General features: G+C 52.0%; 1 protein-coding gene across 1 annotated transcript; it reads left to right on the top strand.

Annotated features, from left to right (window-relative positions):
* Positions 1-9,398: 9,398 nt before the first annotated feature.
* On the top strand, positions 9,399-17,645 carry SIRT6 (sirtuin 6). The gene is made up of 8 exons (XM_061150666.1): positions 9,399-9,511; positions 13,168-13,295; positions 14,573-14,755; positions 15,064-15,123; positions 15,657-15,752; positions 15,830-15,910; positions 16,509-16,632; positions 16,718-17,645. The coding sequence occupies exons 1-8, from the start codon at positions 9,446-9,448 to the stop codon at positions 17,057-17,059; spliced, it is 1,080 nt and encodes a 359-aa protein (XP_061006649.1). The 5' UTR covers positions 9,399-9,445; the 3' UTR covers positions 17,060-17,645.
* The last annotated feature ends 39 nt before the right edge of the window (positions 17,646-17,684 follow it).

Here is a 17,684-nt window from a genome sequence, read left to right on the forward strand (position 1 = left end):
CCCAATGCAGGAGGTGCAGGTTTGATCCCTGGTCAGGGAACTAAGATCCCACAAGCCTCAAGGTATGGCCGCCCCCCCCCCACCCCCCAAATTATATGAAAATCACATTTCAGAGTCCATAGAACAAGTTTGGATGGCAAGGAGAACAAACAAGTCAATCCTAAAGGAAAGCAACCCTGAATATTCATTGGAACGAGTGATGCTGAAGCTGGAGCTCCAATACCCTGGCCACCTGATGCAAAGATCTGACTCATTGGAAAAGCCCCTGATGCTGGGAAATACTGAAGGCAGAAGAAGGGGATGGCAGAGGATGAGATGGTTGGGTGGCATCACTGACTCAATGGACATAAGTTTGAGCACACTCTGGGAGATAGTGAAGGACAGGGAAGCCTGGCATGCTGCAGTCCATGGGGTCGGACACCACTGAGCGACTGAACAACATTGGGATGAAGCTATGCTCATTAATTTTCAAACAGCCTCTGGGAATTCCCTGATTGCCCAATGGTTAGGACTCCCAAGTTATCCCATAGACAGAGGAGTCTAGTAGGCTACAGTTCATGGACTTGCAAAGCATCAGACATGACCGAAGTGACTGAGCATGCACGCGCTGGGAACGAAGATTCCACAAGCTGCAAGGTGTGGCCGAAAAAGAAATTTACCGTCCGGTCTTTTACATGAAAAATGTGCCCACTTTTGCTCTTATCACTCCTCCTCCTCAACTCTCTGAGTTCTTCCCCCAACCTGTCCCCTGGTCCATGGATTCCTGCTGCAGTGGCCTCCTTTCCAGTCCTCAGACAGCTCTGCCCACCTCCGGGCTTTTGCCCTTCCTGTGTCCTCCACCCGGGATGCCCTCTCTCCTCCACCGCCTACAAGGCTGATCCCTTCACTGTCTTTTGCACTGGAAGACACCTCTTCAGACAGCCTTTCTCTGGTCACCCCCTTGTCACTCTGATCCCCTCAGTGGGGGCCAATTTTCCTTTATGGTTTTTATTATCACCTGATGTCATCCCATGTACCTTTCTGAAAATATCACTTCCTCTTGATCTCTCCACAGAATGTCATCTCTGCACAGGCAGGAATTTTTGTGTCCCTTAGTCACTGCCGCATCTCCCCAGCAGGTCCCAGGTACAGATTTAGGAGTGACCGGTACAAAGTGAAAACGCAGGGCCCCTAGCTGAAAAGTGACTAAGAATGTCAAGACAGGCAGAAATGAAACCAAACACCATGGGGCTCTTCTGAGTGGGAGCATCTGTGAAACCAGCCTTGGTCTCCAGCCTGCAGTAGGTATACATTAAATGTTTGTTGAATGAGTTAAATAGTGACTTGGATTTAAAATAAGGTCATATATCTAGTAAATAGATATTTACTAGTAAATAGATGTACATTTATTCATTTCAAGAGTATTTTTCAGGACTTCCCTGGTGGTCTGGTAGTTAAGACTTTGCCTTCCAATGCAGGGGACACAGGTTCTATCCCTGGTCAGGGAGCTAAGACCCCACCTGCTTCGTAGCCAAGAAATCAACACAAAAGCAGTATTTGTAACAAATTCAATAAAAAATCAAACAAACAAACAGAGTATTTTGCAGGGCATTCTAATAATAAACTACAAACTACAAAATTCAGTCAATTTTCTAGTGCCTTTTTTTGATCCAATATCAAAAGACTAATTTGTTCACATTGAAAAAAAAAAAAAAAAGAAATAGAGACTCTGGGTAAAGTGAGGGACACACAGCGTTTCCAAAAAGTATTGAGGCACTGGGAGTCTATGAATCTTCTAAAAAAATTTTTTTAACAGATCCACAAGCTTCTTTCTTGTGGAATTTTTCTAAAACCTGAAATAAGGGCAAGAGATCAGAGGGAATCCAAAAAACGAGGCTCCTAGTTCCAGTTAACTCCTATCTTACAGATGGAAATACTGAGGCCTGGAGAGGACTCAGAGCAAGCAGGGCCGCTCTGCCAGGGGGCCTGGCAGAGCAGGCTGGATCCTGAAAGCAGTGGAACCAGGGAAGGTCTGGAGCCCAGGTGTGGCGGCTGGGCTGTGTGCTGAGAAAGGGAAACAGAATGTCCGGAGAGATGGAGGCGGAGGGAGGCAGGAAGAGGACCACTGCCGTCAGGGGTGTTTGCTTTCTTTCCTGGGGCAGCTGAACAAAAGCTGAACCTGACTCCTGCTGCCAGCCGAGAAACTGGAACCCCTGGGGTGGGGCAGGAGCGGGGGCGTGCTGCGGGGGCATGGAAGGATGGAGGCCCAGCTTCTCCTCTGCTTCCTGCTCCAGGCCTCGCACCTGCCGCTCCTGCCCCAGCCTTTGGTGTCTCTGCTCGCTGCACCCCCCCACAGCCAACCCCAGAGACCCTCACACCCAGGTGGAGCTTTTAACACCCCTCTGCCCCCGCCCCTGCCTTCTGACTCTGTGCTAGGCACCTATCAAAAAACACAGTCACGTCCCAAATTAGGTGCATTTTTTCTTTTTCTTTTCTTTTTTTTTTTTTTTTTGCAGCCCAAACTTTTTGAAGAATTTTATTTCAACAGAACTCTGCTTCTGAAATTAACAATGCTATGGCTACAGGCCCTCTGGTGTTATCTCTGTTATGGCTGAGAAGACCCATGTGATTGATACCTGGATTCCTGGTTTCTCTGAATAGAAATTGTAGATAAAAAATTTGAGATGCTCTTCCTGATTAAAAGCATTCTCTCAATTTACAGCAAAATTAAAAACCAATGATATGGTTTGGTCTAACACTGACTTCAAGTTCTCAGGAATTCTTAGAGGTAAATGTGAACACTAACTAGGAACTGATTCCAAATGGAATGAAAATTGTAGGATCACTCTGCAATAAATGAAGCTGAAAAGAAAGTGAAAGTGTTAGTCACTCAGTCACTTCCAATTCTTTGTGACCCCATGGATTGTAGCCTGCCAGGCTCCTCTGTCCATGGAGTTCTGCCAGGTAAGAATACTGGAGTGGGTTGCCATTTCCTTCTCCAGGGGATCTTCCCAACCCAGGAATTGAACCTGGGTCTCCCCCATTGCAGGCAGATTCTTTATCACCTGAGCTACCAGGGAAGCCCCAAATGAAGCTGACCCCATGCCAGATTTTGTAGGGATTAACAAGCCATTTATTCCTCGCTCTGTCTCTTTCTCTCTTTCTCCCACCCCGATCCCTCTCTCTCTCCTCAATCAGTTCACCTTCCTCACAGTCAAGGCCCTATCCTGTTCCTAGTAACACAGCCCAGGGAGAAGGTGGACCTCTCATTTACTAGCTGTGTGACCTTGGGCAAGTTCCTTAACCTCTCTGGGCATCCTTTACTCATTTAAATAGTGAAGATAATAAAAGCTGTCATCCTACACGATTGTTAGGAGGATTAAATAGGCTGACATCTGCAAAGCACCTGGAAAGTTCGTTATAGTGTTTGAAAATAAAAACAAAAATAGGATGAAATAAAAATAAATTCAATAACATAAATTTAAATTTTAAATTAAATAAATAAAATGAAAGAATGTTAAAATTGATAAATAATAAAAATACATTTAAGAATTGGTTGGAAAAAAAAAAAAAAAGAATTGGTTGGGAGGGCAGAATTCCCTGCTCTGAGTTTCCTCCACAGCAGGTACAGGTGCTGTCCCTGGCCAGGGAACTGAGATCCTGCAAGTTTCGAAGCACGGCCCAAGTAAATGAATGAATGAATGAATAAAACCAGGCTTTTTCCTCTGCCCCATTTTTTAATGTCACTTTGCCGACAAAGGTCCATATAGTCAAAGCTATGGCTTTTCCAGTAGTCATGAACAGATGTGAGTGTTGGACCATAAAGAAGACTGTGCGCTGAATTGATGGTTTTGAAATGGGGTGCTGGAGAAGACTCTTGAGAGTCCCTGGACAGCAAGATTGAACCCGTCAATCCTAAAGGAAATCAACCCTGAATATTCACTGAAAGGACTGATGCTGAAGTTGAAGCTCCAGTACTTTGGCCACCTGATGTGAAGAGCTGACTCACTGGAAAAGACCCTGATGCTGGGAAAGGCTGAGGGCAGGAGAAGGGGACGACAGAGGATGAGATGGTTGGATGACATCATTGATTCAATGGACAAGAGTTTGAGCAAACTCTGGGAGAAAGTGAAGGATAGGGAGGCCTGGCATGCTGCAGTCCATGGGGTTGCAAAGAGTCAGACACAACTGAGCGACTGAACAACAACTGGCATGTTCCTCTGCTTGGTTTTCGACATTCTCTGCTCCAGCCAAAAGAACTTCTTCATCATCCCATAATGCCTCTGTATCAAACAGGCTCAGCCCAGCCTCCAAACCTTTGCCCATACTGGTCCGTATCCTCATATCCATATCCATACATATCCATATACATATCCCTCCCTTCCCCCTCGCCCACTATGTGTCTTCACTTGTCTGAATCTTCCATCTTTCGAGGCTCTGCTCCAGCACTACCTCCTCCAGGCAGCCTCCCAGATTGTCTGGGGCCACACCTGGCAGATGGGGAGGCCCCGTCACGGTAGAAAGACTAAGGGCTCTGAAGTCAGACACGTGTGGGCTTGAATCTCCCTGTTGCCGCTTTGCTCTGTGACAAGAAAGCCAAGTTAACCTCTCTGGAACTGTTTCTTTGTGCTGTAATTGCAGAGTTTAGCCTGACAGAGGGCAGCCACAAAGACCAGTGCTCAGGAAGTCTGGCTGCCTGACTGTGTGTGAATTCTCACTCAGCTTCTGTCACTCTGCCCTGGACTGCCCTCCACCCAGGCAGGGACTAGGGAGAGAAGGGTTAGGAGGGAGTAGGGATGACTGAGGAAGTTCATAGTCCATGGTAGAGCTGCAAGGGATGCCAACTGGATCCTGCCTCAGGGCCTTTGCACCAGCTGTTCCCTCTGCCTGCAATGCAAGTCCTTCAAATACACACACAATTTCCTCCTCCCTTCCCCTCTGATCTTTGCTCTTGTATTAGCTTCTTGGTGGGGCCTTTCCTGACAACCTGCTTCATTTTTAAAATATTTATTTATTATTATTATTTTATTATTTATTTATTCTGGCAATTTATTTATTATTATTATTTTTCTTTGGCTGTGCTGGGTCTTAGCTGTGGGACTCAGGATCCTAGATCTTCATTGCGGCATGCAAACTCTTAGCTGCAGCATGCTGGATCTAGTTTCCTGACCAGGAGTCGAACCCAGGCCCCCTGCACTGGGAGCGTGGAGTCTTAGCTGCTCGACCACCAGGGAAGTTTCCTGACAATCTGCTTTAAATCTGCAACCATCTCCACTCTCCTGGATGCTTCAAATTCCCTTTCTTTACTTTCTTTGTCTGCCTGGTACAAAGCATGCCTTTTCACTTATTTATCTTGTTTACTAACAGCATCCATCACCCACACGCGGCTGTCAGCTCCACGAGGGCAGGGCTTTCTCTTTGCCCTGTTTACTGCTGTCGTTTTTATGTCTAGAGCAGCACTGGATACAAGTATTTGCTGAATACTCAACAGCAAGAAATCAGGATCCCCGAGAAAGTGAGACCCCAGAAAAGCCAATGGTCACTGTAGCTGGGAGTAGAGATCTTCCCGAAGAAATGTTCTTGGAGCCAAATTGTGAAGGGTGGGGAGGATTTGATGGGGAGCAGTACAGGGAAAGGCCAGATGGAGGGAACAGCCTGGGCAAAGGGATGATGGCTGGAAAGCTTGAGCAGGAGACAGTGTGGAGATGAGGGCAGCAGGGGGCAGTAGAGAGGAACGGGAGAGGTGGCCAGAGGATAAGATGGTAAACTTGAACCTGTGGCTGGTAGGAAACCAGGGAGGGGCTTGGTCATAAGGAAGTTGCCAAAAGGATGTGATGAGCGACACAGGGCAATGGTGCAAAGGCCCAGTGGATCTTCAGGCAGGTCCTGGGGGACAGGAGTCTGAAGTTGAGAGACAGCGGGCATCTCAGTGGCCTCAGACTCACCTCTGTCTTCTTAAATCGTGCCCGGAGGGTCTTCATAGCTAGCGTCTGGTGTTTCTCCTCTCCCCAAGCCTCCTGAGAAAAGCCAGGAGGTGAGGGACGTCAGTTCTGGGGGCAAGTGGGGCATCTGTCTCCCACTCCTCAAAAGTACCACTTCCTCCTCCCCAGGCCATCCCAGCCCTTACAGCAGGTCACAGACCTATCCCATCTTCTAACTGCTGTGTATCCTTCATCGGGTCACTTCCCTTCTCTGAGTTTCACATCCCTCTTCCTTAAAATGCAGGAGATAATTCCCTCTGCTTTCCCATGATGTCTCGAACATAGAGCCTGGCAAACAGTAGGTGCTCAGTAAATTCATCCCACCAGTTTCCCCTGTTGCCCAAGTAGATACAAGCTTTTTCTGGCCTTCAAGCTTTTATCTGTGCAGTTATGTCTGCCTTGTCCCCACCCCTCCTCTGGTGAACTCCCATTCATCTTTCCCAGCCTAGTTCCAAAATCCCGTGGTGTTCTGATCAGCTTTGTCTCTTACTAATGGGCAGAACTCTAACTCCCAAATTGGGTCCCCTCAGCTCTTCTTCTGCTCCATCCTTGGCTCCAGAGGCTAGAAGTGTCTGGACTGGTTCTGTTTTCCTGAAAACTTAGTGCGTCCTCAGGGGCCAGGCACAGAGTTGAGGCCCCTTAGTACAGAGCATGTTCTTTGGGAAGTCAGAGAGAACATCCTTGAGACTAAACTCTTTACACCAGCCTGGCTCCTGCGTGAATAAGAGCACAGAGGCGAGTCATCCAAGGTGGGCGGAGGTCTAGAGTGATTGATGGCTCCATGCATGTGTGTGCACAGCTCCACACAGGGTATGTCTGTGCACACGTGTCTGTCCAGCTTAGCCTGTTCTGTGTTTTGTGCACCTGCAGGTACAGAGGTCAGGCAGCGATCTCAAGGGGGTGTTCTGCTGGGTGTCTGGCTAGGAATTCCTTACTGTGTCAGAGTGGGATTGCTCTAAAGGTGTATCCTTCACCTGTCCTTTCACCTGCCCACCTGCCCATGAATTCTCCAAACCTTCCTTCCACCCATTCACTCACCTATGCACTCATCCTCCCACCAAGCATTTCTACATCCACCTACTGTCCACCACCCGATCAACTCATGTTCTCATGGTTCTCTGTGCACCCTTCAACCGTGCTTTATCCACCACCCACTCATCATCCACCTGCCTACCCACCCACCTACCTACTCACCTATCCATCCATCCACCCACCATTCACTGATCCATCCACCCATCCATCCACTCACTCATTCATTCGTCTATGCAACCACTCACTGGCCACCACCCATCCACTCATCCACCCAACTCATCTTTTCATGGTTCTTCACCCTTCAACCATCCTCCGTCCACCATCCACCCACCTGCCTATCCACTCACTCACTTACCTATCCATCCATCTACCATTGACCCACGCACCCACCCAACATCCACCCACCCAACATCCACCCATCTACTTGTTCATCCACCCACCATCCAATCACCCATGCATTCATCCATCCAACCACACACTGGCCACCACCCATCTACCCAACTCATCTTTTTATGGTTCTCCATGCACCCTTCAACCATGCATCATCCACCACATGCCCACCATCCAGCTGCCTATCCACCCACCCAACCACTCATCCAGCCATCTATCCACCTCAACTATCCACCCATCCAGCCAGCCAACACCCACCTACCATCTACCCACCCATCCATCCACCCTCCCATCCATCTACTGCCCATCTATTCATTCACCCCTTCAATTTACCCCATTCATCAATGTACGCATTCACCCACCACCATTTTCCTTTACTCTTGTCTAACAGACTCAATCACACCTACAGCAGGGTGTAATTGACACCCAGGAGAGGAGTCCACAGGTTGTCTGGGCAGGAGGGAATCTCCCGGCTTGGGGGAGGGGAAAGTACCCTCATCTAGGGAGCTGCTTCCTGGAAGAGGTGATGATATATCCACAGGGCCTGCTGGCAGGGCAGGACATTGAGCTGCAGCAGCAGGAAGAGAGGGTACGAATCCTAGACAAAGAAGTAAGAGGTGCACGCATGAAGCAGCGCGCGCGCGCGCGTGTGTGTGTGTGTGTGTGTGTGTGAGATGGTGCCTCAGCATGACTGGGACACACGCTGGCCTTTCCTTTCTCCCACCTGCCAGGGCTTGGGGGGCAAGGAGCCTGAGGCCCTCAGGGGAGCCTCCATCCTGGGCCTCCCTCACCTCCTTCCCTCCTACCTCCTGCAGTTCCAGTGCCGCCAGCACTAGGCCACCGTGTCCACTGCCGGCTCTGGTTACCTGCTCCCAGCCGAGCCACCAGCTCGCACCCGCAGCTCCCAGCACTCAGCCCTGACACCTGATCAGCTCTGAGCAGGCAGCTGCCCCAGGGGGCCTGAGGATGAGCAGAGGGAGGAGACAGGGTGGCAGCCAGCTGTCTGTTGGCCAAGGAGCTCTGGCGGGAAGACAGGGAGGTTCTTCCCTAACATCACTGGACTGATTTCAGTTTCTGGAATGAGCCACCTTCTTTCTCTCCTCTCAGCCTTTGTACTTGCGGTTCCTATACCAAGAGCCTTCTTTCTGTACCTCCTGTCACCTCCAACTGGCTGATTTTCACTGGTACTCACTGTTCAGATCATTGCCGTAACACCCCTTCTCCAGGAAGCCTTCCTGGTTGCCCCCAGGCTGGGTCAGGCGCCTCCTCTGAGCTCCTTCATTGCCCAGGGCCCTCATTACATGCCAGTCACACTAAGTCACCATTGCCCCGTCACAGGGGGCTGCCTGTGGTCTCCAGCGTCTCGCCAGCACACAGTAGGTGCTCAATACATTTCCTGAATGAGTCCTCAAGCCTCCACTCCAAGGACATAAGCAGTTTCTCCAGCCTCTTGGTGCGGTCAGGACTTGTCTTGCTGATTATCACACACCTGGATAACGTTCAGGTAACTTAGAACGGCGTCCGTGAGTCTCCCTAGTGAGGATCCAAATTGCCTCCTGACCCCAGCACACATGCACAGGAACCCTGAATTTGTATATTTATAAACTTCTTAAATATGCAGGGGGAAGAACCTTGGATTGGAAGCAAGTGTTTGGGTTTCCTCTCTCAGGCTCCGTCCTGGGACTGGGGGACGCGGGGAGGGAAGTGGGTGTCAGTTTACTCGTTTTCAAAAAGGGGAAAGAGGGAACCGATCGCTTGCACCCTTCATTTTACAGGTGACTGGAGAACTCTCACGTGGGCAGTCCCCTAGTATCCAGCCCGGGTCACTGAACAACCCTTTCCCGGGCCCCCACCCCACATGATCAGCGCATAAGAACCCGGCGGGCCATTGCCAGCAGTTAATATGGCGACTGCGGCGACAGTACATGGCGCATGCGCCTTGCAAGGAGGGGCCAGGTAGGAAAGATGAGAATACGGCTCCTCCTTCTTCCTCGTCCCACCCTATTTCCGGCGGAAGCGGCCGCAACAAGGGAAACTTTATTGTTCCCGTTGGTGCAGTGAGGATGTCGGTGAATTACGCGGCGGGGCTTTCGCCGTATGCGGACAAGGGCAAGTGCGGTCTCCCGGAGGTGAGCGCGGCTGGGGGTGCCGACGGCCGCTGTCAAGGCCGTGGGCTGGGCGGGACCGGCTGGCAGTGGGGCATTGTGGGAATATCAGGAGACACTGAGGCTAGACAATGGGAGGGACTTCCCAGTGAGGAGGGGGCGGGAAGTGACGACCCAGTGCGCCTGGGGATGCGACCACGCCCAGCTCCGGGTCGATCCGGCTGGGGACGGAGGATAGGACCCACTTCGAGAAGTCCTGAAGTTCTGATGGGGGAAACAAGGGATGTAGTTCCAGGAGGAAGGCTCCGGGGCAAAGGGCAATAAACAACCTTGGAGGGCAGATTTGGCCAGAGAGGTTTCCAAAACTGGGGCAGGATGGGCCTCAAGTGCCAAGTTGAGGAGGTGACACTATCCTGAGGCTGATGAGGATTTTGAGGCTGATGAGGAACCTGGAGTATGGAAATCAGACCCCTCCAGCCTCGCTGAGAGAAGTCCCTGCCATGCACTGAGATCTTGGCGAGATCCCTTCTTTCTGGGTCTCTTTCCCTGCTGTAAACTGGAGAGAAGCTTGCCGCCTCCCACAAAATTTGGTCCGTTCCTTCTTAGTCAGGCATTCACGAGTTCTCACATGGTGTGAAGCCCCACTTTTCTCTCCTGCCAGTTTTTTCGCTTTATCCCACAAACATTTATTAAGCACCTACGGTGCACCGACGTCGTTCACCCCGGGACCACGAACCAGACAGGCGAAGCCCCTTCGTTCCAGCTGGGAGACAGATGAGCAGCAAATAAATGCAAGGAGTCAGATAGTGGTCAGCGCTAGGCAGAAAGGCAAAGCAGATGATGAGAGCTGGGGGCTGCATTGAAAACTAGATGGCTGGTAATAGCCATCACTAAGATAACTCAGCGGTATGAAATACATTTAATGTTATGCAGCCATCACCACCATCCATTTACAAAACTGTCTCCTCTTCCCAAACTAAAACTCTGTCCCCATTTAACAGTGACTCTCCATCCCCTCTCCCAGCCCCGGGCCCCACCGTATACTTTCTCTATGTATCTGACTCCTCATGGGACCTCACATAAGTGAAATTATACAGTATTTGTGTTTTTGTGTCTGTCTGATTTCACTGAGCATGATGTCCTCAGGTTTCATCTGTATTGTATAATGTGTCCAAATTTTCTTCCTTTTAAAGGCTGAATAATGTTCCATTGTATATGTTGTTGCTCTTCAGTCACTCAATCGTGTCCAACTCTCTGCGACCCCGCGGACTGCAGCATGCCAACCTTCCCTGTCCTTCACTGTCTCTTGGAGTTTGCTCAAACTCATGGCCATTGAGTTAGTGATGCCATCCAACCATCTCGTCCACTGTCATCCCCTTCTCCTGCCTTCAGTCTTTCCCAGCATCAGGGTCTTTTCTAATGAGTTGGCTCTTCTCATCAGGTGGCCAAAGTATTGGAGCTTCAGCTTCAGTATCAGTCCTTCCAATGAATGTTAAGGGTTGATTTCCTTTAGGATTGACTGGTTTGATTGTACGAGTAGACCGCATTTGTTAGTATCCATTCATCTGTTAATTGACACTGGGGTTGCTCCCATATTTAGCTACTGTGAATAATGCTACTGTGAACATGAGTGTGCAAATGAGACAGCTTTTGAGCCAAGATGGAGAGGAAGTGCAAGGGGAGTCATGTGGGTGTCTGGGCAGAGGACATTCCAGGTGGAGGGCTTTGCCTCTGCAAAGCCCTGAGGCTGAACTGTGCCTGGCGTGTTGGAGGAACATCAAGGAGACCTGTGTGAAGTGAGCGAGGGAGAGAGAGGGAGGAGAGGAGAGCAGGGATGGGGCAGGTCCTGCAGGGCCTTGTGGGCCTTGGTGGGGACTTGGGTTTTTCCACTGAGAGAGGTGGGAGCCCTGGAGGGCTGTGGGCAGAGAAAGGACGTGATAACAAGCTGCCTTTTCCCACCCATTCCCCTCCTCCTGGGCAAGGCAGTCTGTGGCTTGTGGCCTTGCCCGCTGTGGGATATGTTTCAACTCCTGAAACCATGCAAGTAGGACTTGAACCCACGGTTCAGTTGAGATCACACCCTTGTCTTAGGACTTAATGAAGCTCAGTTTCTTTATGTCTCACTGCAGAAAGAATTCAGTGAGAGACAGAGATATGTGCGTGCATGCATGTTAAGTTGCTTCAGTTGTTTCTGACTCTTTGTGACCCTGTGGGCCATAGCCCGCCAGGCTCCTCTGACGATGGGATTCTCCAGGCAAGAATACTAGAGTGGGTTGCCATTTTCTTCTTCAGGGGATCTTCCCAACCCAGGGATTGAACCTGTGTCTCTTAGGTCTCTTGCATTGGCAGATGGGTTCTTTACCACTAACGTCTGGGAAGCCCCAAAGTGATAGGTAAGAGATGGATAGGTAAGAAGTGGGTTTATTTAGAGAGAAACACTTTCCACAGACAGAACGCAGTCTGTCTCAAAAGGTGAGAACAGTCTTGGGAGAAACACTACACAGAAAGGGTGTGGGCCATCTCAGCAGGTGAGAGGTTCTGAAATATGGTGTGGTTAGTTTTTTGGAGCTGGATAATTTCATAGGCTAGTGAATGGGAGGATTATTCCAATTATTTCGGGGAAGGGGTGGGGATTTCCAGGAATTGGGCCACCACCCACGTTTTAGCCTTCTGAACTGTCATGGCACCGAGGGTGTGTCATTTATCATATGCTGGTGTATTACAATGAGTGTATAATGAGGCTCAAGGTCTACTGGAAGGCTTATCTTCCGCCATCTTGGACCTAGTTGGTTCTAATCAGTTTTTGTCACATTTTTGTTGATCTCGAGTGGCCTGGGCCTAAAACTACTTGAAGCAGGGCTTGGGTTCCCAGCCAGAGATTGAGGCTGGGCCAAGGTGGTGAAAACACCACGTCCTAACCACTAGACTGGTGGTCAGTGACAAGGTCCCTGACCCTTCAGCTTTGCAGAAAAGAGTTTCCACAAAGACAGAAAGTAGTGAAGCAAGTAGAGTATTTATTAGGAGGAAAAAGAGTACAATACATATGAATAGACACACAGGCAGACTCAAGGAGAGTCCCTGAGTTGTGCTTTTGTGGTGGTTTAAGTCACTTTTATGAGGCATTTTTTCTGGATTTCCTTTGGCCAATCATTTTGATTTGCCTGGTTCAGAGTCCATATTTGGTATATCTCAGGGTCCTCCCATGAGTGCACATGCATCTTTTAGCCGAGATGGATTCTACTCTGAAGGCCCATGGGTAGATTATCCTTTGGCATCATTCACCTTTGACCTCCAAGGAGCCTGTCTGCCCACGTGTGATCAGCGAGATCTCCTGGCTTCAAGAATGAGAAATATGTGATCTGGGCAGGGCCCAGTGCCCTACCTTAATTGTCTTGCTATTCTCACCTCAGAGTTTCTTTGGAGCACTGGGAATGAGTCTCCAATTGGTTAACCATTAAGGTAGGGGGGGGAGCATGTACCTCCTGCCTCACTGTGGCTCTGTCATTCTTGTAGGAAATGGCAACCCGCTCCAGTATTCTTGCCTGGAGAATCCCCATGGACAGAGGAGCCTGGCAGGCTGCAGTCCATGGGGTCGCACAGAGTCAAACATGACTAAAGAGACTTAGCACCTGCCCCACTCCCTTCTGTTTCACTCCCTGCTGCTCTCCCTCACCCAACAGGTCTTCGACCCCCCCGAGGAGTTGGAGAAGAAGGTGTGGGAGCTGGCACAGCTCATCTGGCAGTCCTCCAACGTGGTGTTCCACACAGGCGCCGGCATCAGCACTGCCTCAGGCATCCCCGACTTCAGGTCGGCAGGCAGGGTGGGATGTTGAGGCAGGGCCTTCCAGGCTGCAACAGCCTTCCCTGTGAGCTCACCAGATGAACAGGCATCAAAGCCCATCTGCTGCCCTCCCTCCCACTGAGTTTAGGGTGACCCGTCAGTCCCCTAGGGTGTTGGGGATGTGTAAGACCCTTCCTTCTAAGCAGATCCCTTTATATCACACCCAACATTGCCTTCCATTGGTCAGAACTTGGTCATGTGACTGTGCCTAGCTGCAAGTGGTGCTGGGAAACATAAATCTTTTGTCTAAGCCCACTGTGCATGGCTAAATATTGGGTTCTATTATTACCATAGAAACCATCCAGACCTCAGTTTCCTCACCTGCAAGTGAGGGTGTGAGACCAGATAATGTCTAACTTCCCTCTACTTCAGGCAGCCTATGTTAGACAAGAGTCTCGTTGCTGAAAAGCAGGGGCCTCAAATTTGTGGCCTCCAAGTGGCCCCTGTAGGTGTGAAGTTTGCAACCCCACCCAGATAGGCAGGCCTATTGCACTTGTATTTTCTTTCTGAGGCCTCTCAGGCCCCCAGCAGACTCTCACAGCAGAAGAGCAGATTCCTTGTCTGGAGGAGTGTTAGGGAATTCTAAGGTGTGAATCTCATCCCCCTTCCATAACCTGCCATAGCTCCCCATTGCCACACTTCAGAGTTCCAAGCACTTCGGGCTGGAAATCAAAGCCCTTCCCCACCTAGCCTTGGTTCAGCTCTCCAACCTCAGCACCTGCAGCCCCCAGACTGTCTGAATAGCGCTGCCCTTTCCTCTCTGTTCAGAGACAGCTCTGCCTCCTCCAGGAAGCCTTCCTAGAGTCCCACAAAGAGCCCTTACCACTTCCACTGGGCCAGCCCAGCCCTGGGTTGCTCCCTCTGGCCTGGCCCCTCAGAGGACCAGAGGGTCTGTGTCCACCTGTGTCTCTTCCCCACAAGATGGAGAACTCCCTGAGTGCAGAGCCTGGGTGCACTCGGGCACCAGCATCCCCCAGTGCAGGGCCATGGACTCCCTGAGGGCAGGGTCTGGGTGCACTTGGGCCCCAGAATCCCCCAGGGCAGGGCCATGCCAAGTGCAGCAGCAGTAAGTGCTGGGTGAGTTAAATAATTAATTTCTGCTTTTATGTACCACATTCTCCCTCTTTCCTACCTCACCTCCTTTGTCTGTATCAATCTCTCTCTGACTTTTTCTCTGCCTGTTTCTCTCTTTTTCTGTCCTCTCCTTGGTCTCTAAACTCTGTCTCTTCCACCTGCCGCCGCAGGGGCCCCCATGGCGTCTGGACGATGGAGGAGCGGGGCCTGGCCCCCAAGTTTGACACCACCTTCGAGAATGCCCAGCCCACAAAGACCCACATGGCGCTGGTGCAGCTGGAGCGCGTGGGCCTCCTGCGCTTCCTGGTCAGCCAGAACGTGGACGGACTGCACGTGCGCTCCGGCTTCCCCAGGTGCCCCCAGTGTCCAGCTCCCGGCCCTGCCTTGAGCAGGCCACCCCTCTCCCTGAGCCTCAGTTTCCCTATCTAGAAAATGGACGTTGATGGCAGCCCCTCTCTCTCCAGGCCCCTGGGGCAGTTCAGCGAGGCAGCCAGGGAGGGTGGGCGCTCAGCTGTCAGCTCTCAGTCGCACCGGGAGAGCTGGGCGGGATCCCCTCTTCCCGCTCCTGGGAGGATTCCAGCCCTGAGCCCTCTGGATCTTGGCTGGCTGGGGATCTGGGGATCCTGCTCCTCCACTGAGCCTCTTCCTTCTCCCCCCACAGAGACAAGCTGGCAGAGCTCCACGGAAACATGTTTGTAGAAGAATGTGTCAAGTGTAAGACGTGAGTGCCACTGTGGGAGAGGGCGGGACACAAGGCATGGATGACCCAGGTCGGGCTCCCCAAAAGGTCCTGGTGAGCTAAGCCTGCTGCTTCCAGAGTCAGGGGTGTGACCCTCCCAAGGTGGGATCTGGGAGTGTAGCTTCCTCCTGGGAGGTGTGTTCATTTCCTGCAGCTGCCGAAACAACCACAAACCTGAGTAACTTAAAAACAACAGAAATTCATAATCTTATGGGTCTGGAAGCTACAAGTCCAACATCAAGGTGTTGGCAGGACCATACTCCCTCCACAGAGTCTTAACCACTCACCTACCAGGGAAGTCCCCAGGCCAGCTTTTTCATGGAAGGCCCCCTCTGCTTCCCCACCCCACCCCCTGCTGGGTTTGCCAGCTGTCACCTCATGTTTAGATTCTGGTCTTATGCTCCCGCACTTTCCTGGGAAAACAGCTGTGTGCAAAAAGCATGAGCTGCCCAGATGGGCTGCAGGGTGGGTGCCTGGGAACCGGCGGTGAGCCGACCCTTTCCTCCTTGACACAGGCAGTATGTCCGGGACACCGTGGTGGGCAGCATGGGCCTGAAACCCACGGGCCGGCTCTGCACCATGGCCAAGTCCAGGGGGCTTCGGGCCTGCAGGTGAGTGACCCCTCCCCATGCCCTGGACCCCAGGGGAGGTCGCCAGTCTCCTGCTGACTCCCCTGACCTCCCTACAGGGGGGAGCTGAGAGACACCATCCTGGATTGGGAGGATTCCCTGCCTGACCGGGACCTCACCCTGGCCGACGAGGCCAGCAGGTCTGACCCCAGTGGGTCCCGGGTGGGGAGGGTGGGGAAGGGGCAGAAACAGCCAGCTCTACTCCCGAGGGACCTCAGGAAAGGATTCCAGAGAGGAGTGATCAGCACCCTGTCTGGGCCTCGCTTCGCCCGTAATAGCTCTTGTACTGAGCCCTCACATACCATCCTTACCACACCCCAGGGTGGGTGCTGCTCAGGCCCATTTCACAGAGGAGGAAACTGAGGCTGGAACAACTGGACTCCTCCATCCAGGCTGCCCCGCCCAGAAGTGACTGAGCCAGGATCTGAACCCAGGAGTCCAAGTATATGGTGCTCCCCACCAGCAGCTCCACTTCTGCTGACGGGGTTGGGGGTGGCCCAGCAGAAGGGAAGCGTCAGAGGCAGGCCATGGCTGGGCCCCCAGCAGAGGTGGGTGCTGTGTGAGCAGGTCTCCCAGGATTGGCCCCATTGTGTTGGCAGAGCAGTGAAGCCATGATGTTTGAGCAAGGGTCGGGGAGTGTGTGTGCTGGCCACCACATGCCCCGGCCTTGTGGGGCAGGAGGAGGGCTGCAGAGACCCTTGCCAAGGGGCTTAGACTAATCCCACCTCCTGGCCCCAGGAATGCAGACCTGTCCATCACACTGGGCACCTCCCTGCAAATCCGGCCCAGCGGGAACCTTCCCCTCGCCACCAAGCGCCGTGGAGGTCTCCTGGTCATTGTCAACCTTCAGCCCACCAAGCATGTACGTGTGGGAGCCTACCCCTGATATCACCCCTGGACCCCCCTCAAGCCTTCTCCCTCCACCTGACTGGTCCCCACCTCCACAGGACCGCCACGCAGACCTGCGAATCCACGGTTATGTTGATGAGGTCATGACGCGGCTCATGAAACACCTGGGCCTGGAGATCCCGGCCTGGAACGGCCCCCACGTGGTGGAGAGGGCACTGCCACCCCTGCCACGCCCACCCGCCCCCAAGCTGGAACCTAAGGAGGAGGGCTCCACCCAGCTCGACAGCCCAGTGCCCGCCAGCCCCAAGCAGGAGCCCACAGCTGAGCCCTGCGCCCAGCACAATGGTTCCGGACCAACCAACCCCAAAAGGGAGTGGCCGGACAGCCCTGCCCCTCGCAGGCCTCCCAAAAGAGTGAAAACCGAGGTGGTTCCCAGCTGACCAGGGGCCTCGGGGAGGACGGGGTTTTTTTTATAGAAACCATGGGTTCTTTTTCTTTTTTCTTACTGGTCTCACTTTGTTACTCATTTCTGTCCTTTGGAGGAGACCTCAGGGTGCTGAGAGCTGAGCTCCAGGCCGGGGGGCAGACTTGCCATCCACTGGACCTCCCTTTAACTTGGGGCCTATGGAGGGGGCTTGGCAAGGAGCATCCCTGCCCCGGATCCTGAACTTGGAGCTGACAACCCTGCACCTGCTCCACCCCCAGTCTCTAGCCCTTGACTCAGGGTGTTCTTGGAAGGTGTGACCAGGCCCTCTCTGATTTCCAGCCTAAACAGGAATCAAGCCTGTCTGCCTCCTGGACCCTCACATTCTCCAGTCCCTGCTTATCCCCACACAGCCTTCACAGCCCCTCTAGGAGGGAGGGGACACACAGCCACCATTTAGGAGCCAAACTTCATGGCAGGACAGACAACAGAGGCTCACACTGCCTTTGTGGCTGGAGGGAGACAAGTGGGTCCACCTGACTTCCTCCAGGCTTCCAGAAAAGCCTTCAATGCAATAAAAGCAGAATTTCTTGCATCTTGAATCTGTGTTTACCATCTACAACCTTGCCCAGGGTCCAATA

This window comes from Dama dama, chromosome 9, assembly GCF_033118175.1.
Source record: "Dama dama isolate Ldn47 chromosome 9, ASM3311817v1, whole genome shotgun sequence".
Taxonomy (NCBI): Eukaryota; Metazoa; Chordata; class Mammalia; order Artiodactyla; family Cervidae; genus Dama; species Dama dama.

Bases quoted from the DNA above. Each gene is read 5' to 3' on its own strand.
- SIRT6 (XM_061150666.1), top strand. From the start codon at position 9,446: ATGTCGGTGAATTACGCGGCGGGGCTTTCGCCGTATGCGGACAAGGGC. The intron at 15,124-15,656 runs GTGAGTGCCACT...TCCTTGACACAG, and splicing joins GAATGTGTCAAGTGTAAGAC to GCAGTATGTCCGGGACACCG. The intron at 15,753-15,829 runs GTGAGTGACCCC...ACCTCCCTACAG, and splicing joins AGGGGGCTTCGGGCCTGCAG to GGGGGAGCTGAGAGACACCA.